Source organism: Lampetra planeri, chromosome 9 (genome assembly GCF_965212315.1).
Source record: "Lampetra planeri chromosome 9, kcLamPlan1.2.h2, whole genome shotgun sequence".
NCBI classification, from domain to species: domain Eukaryota; kingdom Metazoa; phylum Chordata; class Hyperoartia; order Petromyzontiformes; family Petromyzontidae; genus Lampetra; species Lampetra planeri.
In genome coordinates, this window is record NC_136115.1 from 9,696,751 (window position 1) to 9,704,390 (window position 7,640).

At 41.4% G+C, this 7,640-nt stretch overlaps 1 protein-coding gene across 1 annotated transcript in view; it reads right to left on the reverse strand.

The window, feature by feature from the left end:
- LOC144720660 (netrin receptor UNC5C-like) overlaps positions 1–5,229 on the reverse strand; it is a 141,779-nt gene extending 136,550 nt beyond the window's left edge. The window contains exon 1 of the mRNA XM_078597583.1: positions 4,440–5,229. Within this exon, the coding sequence (XP_078453709.1) occupies positions 4,440–4,569 (130 nt within the window). The 5' untranslated portion in view covers positions 4,570–5,229. The remainder of the gene's footprint in view (positions 1–4,439) is intronic.
- Between the last annotated feature and the right edge of the window lie 2,411 nt (positions 5,230–7,640).

Consider the following 7,640-nt stretch of genomic DNA (forward strand, 5'->3'; position numbering starts at 1 on the left):
CACAGGCATAAGCCCATACAAGGCACATATATTAACATATAATAGGGCCATAGGGTGCCTACAGGAGGTGATGCAGCAAACAGGTCCCTGGATAGATGTTTGAATGCCTGTATAGATTTTTAGTGTTTCCACCGAATTATATTTAAGGGTTTTCTCCCAAAAGTTAAATTTTTGTTCAGTAAATAATATATAAAAAATACTTTGCTAACATATCCTGACATGCCCCACCTTAAGCAAGGTTCTGAGACTCATTGGTACTTCCATGGGTAAACAAAATATACACAGTAATGCATAGCCAACCACACACTACCACACACCGAGCTCTGGAAATTATTACACGAACATGTGAGTATTGAAATGCCGTACATGGTGATCATGCTTCCAAGTGGGTTTAATGCCACACATCTACGTGCAATTACACGCTCTCTCAACAGCAGTGAGAATGTGCAATATATACTAGTGAGAGCTTTATAATGACTTTTTCCCTCCTCTGCTTCCCTCAGGCATATAAACTGGGGGTCAATGCCCCCTTTCTCCAATGCCCTTCAGCCACTACACCTATGCTCTCTGCCTTAAGCGGTTATACAGCGGTAATCATTATTTTATGTTCAGGTTTAATTCTCACAGAACCCACATTGCGTGCAGCATGAACGTGCATCAGTCGCCAGAATGATCTCCTGAGTAAACTGATATATGTTGTATAATGATATACAAAAGCACTAAACTAGCGGCATAAAATTAATAATGGGTGCTACAAAACGTGTGTAATAGGCAGCAATTATGCGTGTTAATGGCTAATTGCGGCATTGTTACATTGTTACATGTTCATACCTATTGTGTGTGTATATGCACACACAAGCACGCCTATATTGTGGCAAGTTTACCTGCAAATCAGGCGGCATATAAATGTTTGGTGAACAGTTCTTGCTTGTATGAAACGTTATTGCGAGGAATCAAATTACACCATATATTGTAAAGAGGACATTTTAATGACTCTAAGATTACCTTTGTGGGCGTCGGTCATAGACTATAGTAGACACATTTTCCACTAGAAAACAGCAACTTTGAGTTAAGTGTAGATAGCTGTATATATGTTTGTGTAGTTACAACTCCTTAATGGTACGATTGCCTGGATAAGAATCGTGATACGAAATTCCCCTTCAGCCAAACTGCTACACGGCAATGACTGACAGATGATGAATGTATGTGTCATGGTGGCACCGTAATGAGTTTAAATTCTGGTCGGTGTTGACTCGGCCCATTATTGTCCCTCGGTGGTCAGTGACGTGAGCAGCACCACATGAGGTTGGACCATGCAATGTCTATCACACAGACTGACTGGTCCCAGCCCGCGAAGCATGGATAGGACCAGCAACGGAGATGACCACTTTTCACTACTTAATTGAGCAGGGCAGCACTTTGACTTGATACTGGTTATAATGTCACGATAAGCAGAACTTCTTCTCAAGATTTGCTTATTTTTTCTCTCTAATCGACAATGTTGGCGAGATGTTACGACTTCGCCTGGTATACATGAGGTCGTGGGATCTATCCAAACCCTGACGCTTGTATATTTGGAGTTTGCATGTTCTCCCCATGGTCGCGTGGATCTTTCTCTGGGTCCTCCGGTTTTTATCTCCACACTTAGAAGCATGCGTTTAGAGTATGTGGCTGCTATAAATTTCTACATGATAAGCCACTTCGGTAAGCTATCATTTGTAGCCAGGTCGCTTCTGAAAAAGAGCTATATAGCTCAGTGGACCTTACCTGGTCAAAAAAAAACTAGTTTATAGTTTATTACCAATAAAAAAAAATCAACACAAATATGAATAATACTGCCTTAAAATGAAAAGTAAATAATAGGCAAAGTTTCAGACAATTGCCCTTCTCTAGAGTACATGTACAGAGAGGCCAGAGAGATCAAATAGATGAGTAGTAGACTGCACTTTACAACATGGGGATTGATGAGAATTAAATGTTAAAGATGTGTTCAGTTGTTTTGTTATTTTTGCATCACTGCCAATGCAGTATCCCCAAATAATTTGTGTAATTATTACTCGGATGCTATAATGTAGTATGAACAGTCTTTGTATGAACGATTATTCGTAGCAGTCAAACAGCTGCACGTACAATATTTACAGTATTTTGGATAACACATAGTTCAACTATATCTATAATATACAGCCAGGATTCAACATTCTGCAAACAACTTCATTATCATTTTAATTAAGGGATTAAATTGACAGCCAAGCAATGCTGAAAAGCACTTCCAGGCATTCAAACAGCTCAGGGGCAAAGCTTCAAGAATGGCAGGGCACAGTTGTTCGCGCAGATTTACAGCTCTAATTAGCAAGGAGAAGAAAAATACAACAGTCCCCATACGCAGTCTGTTATTTATTGTTGAACTGACACATGCATCAGATGAAGTTATTCTTGCAGTCATTAAAGGACATTTTTTAACTTGACCTGGCTTAGTTGCTCGGCTGAAAATAGCCAGATGATGGTCGTTTGGTATTACGCTTTGTCTGAATCTAATTCATGAATGCCTCTCAGAAGTCTGCATTTTAGCACGTTGTTACCAGAGTTTAAAGTCAATTGTATTGGTAGTATATGCAAGTGCTCAACACATTCACACACTGTAGAGGTATAAAACATAATTAGTAAATTAATATTTTGTTTTGTATTTGTTTTAATTAAAGTATCCCTATGCTATTTTGGGTGTTGGCATGGTGCTCATCTCTGTTGTCAGAAAGAAGCCAGTGGTGGAAATTACATTGAGCAACGGCAGGTTTTGTATGAAAAAAGAAAAACACACGGACTTCCAACCATGCAATGATCATGAGCTGGCACTCATTGCACCAGTTGCATGGGAAAGACGATTCGAGTTTATTGACACGGACTAGACATTCAACCCACGGGTCGGGTGACTCTCTGCATATCAGAGTACATTGCACACCTAAATGTTATATAGCATTCCACATATATATGCACATATAATATTTATTGTAAAACTATGTACAACGTATAATGTACAAATGAAAACGTGCATTATGAAACATTTGTTTTGGCCAATGCTCATTTTTTTGAAACTGTGCAGCACCCAACCGTGACCATGAGATATGCCACTGTTTTGGACGGCATTATTCAACACACACTTGTATTACTTTCGAGATGTTAATTGCGTCAAAACACACGGTACAGGGTTGAAACAACAAGAGATGTGGGATTTCCCTTCTGAGGTCTGGAGCAATCGATCACAAGCACTCGAAAAAACAAAGCAGAGAAAGGGAAAAAAACAAGCACAAGTGAAGACCAGCCTAGAGGAAGACTTTAAACTGGCACAGAGCAACGAAAGGCTATGTTCTGCTGCCACATAATCCTTACTAACACAATGTCAGTGATTTCACGAGACAAAAGAATGCACATCAAACTCCTGAGATTTGTAATTATTGTTCCTCCTGATATTTGAAATAACGGAATCTGTTAGTTGTCTAAATTCAAGGTAGAATGGTGAGTGTGGAAATATAGGCAGTGACAAGGTAGGAAACAATACTAATTCTAAACTGTGACTATGGTATTACTGTAGCTTTAACCTACACAGCAACTTTTAGAATTGCAATGCAAGCGTGAAATAAAATGGCATCACAACACACACCACGCATGTGTGTGCATACATTGAGCCTTAGAGACTTTGAGGGACACATGGTGTGCCGACCAGACTGCCCACACATGTGTAGCGCTGGCTTATAATAGGTGCTCACTAACCTAACACTGCTTGCACTTACATTTGCACGAGAAGACAAAGGTCCCCCGTATAGCCTTCAACAGACTGTTGGGGCAAGTGCGGTCAGCAAGAACCTATGAAGACTGGCACGGCACACGAGGAGGTGGGTGGCCAACACTATGCCCGACCCTCTTTGTCTCGCCAGTGCTGATTTTTATCACACGGTACCAAGTACTTCACGCGTGCTTGTTATATCTTTGACATAAACATTAACTTTGAAAATGTCGTTCAACACGTGTAATTAAATGGCAATGAGATGAAATAACAGATGTCCTTTATTTATCCCAGCAAGGCTAATTAGTGAGCATGCACGCGTATTCATTCATTAGCACTCGCATGCACGTAATGACACCATCAACCTACACTCAAACTTTTTTAGAATTAAAATTGTGCAAAAGATGTAATTTAATCTTTCACTCTCAACTCACAAGGCGCGCGCACCAACACTTAGCATTCACCAGAACTACAACTTTTAAAATCACAATGAGAAGCCACACGTGCACGTGAACACACACACACACACATGTTCATGGAGTAACCTCACTCACACTTGCACGAACGTGACACCCTAACTTTCCGAACATCACGCAATGACCGCAACGGGCGCATTCATTCATTTGCACATTCATCTGTGCAAACCAGTGCGCTTGTTTACCTGCAGCTTGGGCGATGTGGCTGACACACAGTGAGCACACCACCAGTACCAGCAGCAGCAGCAGCCGCACGGAGCAATGCAGACACCTGCCCGCAACACCGCCACAGCATCGAGTCCGAAGGTGAGCCATCACTACAGCGGCGCTCAAAGCAGCCACATTCCTCTTCCCTCTGAGCTCTCCTCCTCAATGTCCCCTGTCTATTTATCTGCGTCTCTGTTCCCTGCGTAGCTTAGGCTCCGTGCGGCGTGGTTGGACACCAACCTCGCAACAGCGTGCGACCGCAACTGGCAGTCTCAACGCTGAACGTACGGTCGGATGCATCTAACATTTGTTATAACGATTTTATTGATGCAGACGGCAATGGTGACTGTGGTCAATTAACGTATTGACGATGATGATGGTGGTGGTTTGGTGGTCGTTGAATGATATTTGACTCGAATGATAATGATACTTTCAGGCTTTGAGGCTTAAAAGAAGCCACGCCCGTTAAAACAAATGCCTATTTATTTTTAAAGCCCACGCCATCTGATGCTGCTTGCTGCTGTTGCCACCATCAGTTGGCATTAAGCGAGCACCAGCTGCCTGTATGCCCTCCGTGCCTGCCTCTCTCGTCTGTGCGACTTTCCGGCCACTGTCAACACAGGGGTCGAGGAAAGAGCGGACCCGACGCCCGGCACGCACGCCGCCCGGCACGCGTGCCGAGAGTGAGGAGCGCAGCGTGAGCGAAGTATAAACGATGATGCCAGAGAGCGAGAGAGGGTGGCGCGTGTGTGCGCGCGTTCGCGTGCGCGCTCGGCTCCATGCACTGCTCCAGTGGAAAAGCACAAAACCAGGAGGGCTACACTCCTGCGGAGCCGGATTGCTATCATTGCTGTGCAGCTGTGAGCATTAATTTACAACACTGTATATATCGGAAGAGGAGGGGGAAAAAACTGAGGAAGACGTCGTGATGAGAGGGAGGGCATTCTTTGTCAATGCATTTATTTCCCTAGCCATTTAATTATAGTGATAGTTTTACTGCAATAAGGGAGTTATTATTATTATTTTCGGCGTAGTTATTTATTTCAATGTTTGCACGCTTGTTTAATTGCTGTTCTCTTTAATCTTTGCATTTCGGTGCCGTTCTCAGGCTCGTGCTACCATCTGCAGGGCATTTCTTTCCCGCAGCCGGCTCCGAGTTGCGTTCAATGAACAGCATCAAATATAGAGCGGCATCAAATCTAAAAGCTGAATCGGCTTAATCCAATTTTTTTTGTTTGCACGGCCATTTGTGAGCCAGAATTAAAGAGGTTAATTACATGTGAATAGCAGGCTTATTGGACTGGACTCACAAAAAAATCAATATCCAGCCCTCAACTATATAATTTGTAGTAAAATGATACCTTAAATCTTGACTATTTCAGCAATATAAAGACAAGTTACCCATGGAAAGCTACTCCTGTTACAACTACATAATGCATATTTAATGTGTTTCCATTAACTGGCTTACCTCTCCATCATTTACGCCTTCTGATTTCCGTAGATTGATTTTGACATTTCCATGATACAATTTTGCAGTATACATTTTTTTTTTATGTGAACGAGCTCAATGAAAAGGTGACCAAGTACACACATTCCCAGGGCAACATGTGCATTGCGGAGCTTTGGGACACGCAGTCTGTTCATAAGCAACACTTAACAGTGCTAAAAGGGTGAGTAGCATAAGGGCACAAGGCAAAAGTCAACCATTAATACACACTTTAACATGGATATATTGATTTTACTTCATATTAATTTACCAATGTCATCATATGCTATGTACGTTAGCCTGAAATGCAATTATCTTCTCGTTACATAATTGCTTCATTGATCCCAGGAATAAACGTTGCTACCAAATTATATTCCTCTTCCACCCTTTACCCTTTTGCAGGGTAGAGGCGTGAATTACGCCAGACACTGATTGACGACTCAAAATGAAAAAGGGACCTTTTGAGCTGTCTGCAGTAATATGTTATTCAATTCTGGCAATGCTAAGCAGCTCAAACTCTCTGAACTTTTTTTTCTCCTCAAACAGCATTCTGATCAATGGAGTCGGTACAATAACCTGTGAACTTGACGAAAGAAAACAAATGATGGACATCCCAAAGATATGATAAATTATTTTCCCTTTTCAAAGGAAAACCATTCAATCAGAGCAACTGTTCTTTTAATACGTACCTCAGGATTGTAGTTGAAAATAATTGTCAATGTGCTTCACTTAAATAACAAACGTATTGATGAAAAAAACATAAAAACCTTATAAATACACAATACGTTTCTCTACATACACCTTCCAAATAAATGCTGAATATGTATATATTAATAAATTAGTGGGGTTTTTTTGGATAGACATGAAGGTCTCTATTGCAAAATACTCAAAGATATCTAAGTATCCCTGCTCAGACTAATGTGGGAAAGTCTTCATCTCCATTGATGTGATGATCCTGAGCCAGTGGTGAAACTCCACATTCCTACGATGTGGGCCATTCTCTCTCCATTACACAACCACGTTGGCTTTCCCCACAGTGGTAATTATTTCATTGAGCCCAAAACACGATGGGAATATGTAAATATAATCATATTGTTATCAAGAATTTATAGATGTCCATGTACAGCCGCTTTGTAAATCCACTGCTGGACAAAGAGCTCCTGATGCCGTGGGGGTTAATAGACAATACTTCATCATGCCGGGTCCAATTTGGGTTGGTGAAGATGTGGAGCATAGATGCTGTAGCATATATAATATAGAACAATTGATTTTGCTGTACTGCCCTCTATTGACAATGTAATCAAGGCGTTTGGGTTATTTAAAAACAACTTCGAAACAGAAACCATTAACAATTCCTATCAAATATGTATCAGTTTGGAAAGCTTTGAAGATATTTATGATATATAGGGCAAAAGATCTGCATGCTGTAAGAAGGTATAATGAATGAATGTAACATAGAGCAATGGAATAATGCATTCTCATACATATTCAGGAGGTAATGTAATCAAATGTTGATGTCAAGGAGCAGTGGAGAAAATGCACATCATGTTGTTGATTATACATGAGTGTGCAAGGTGTTATCTCCGCATCCTCCATTGACACACGTGACGGCGGTCGTAATGTCTACGGGTGACAGACGCAAGCCGAGCAAGAGTGCAACCTGTGCGAGTGGCAGGGCAACGGGGCAACCTCT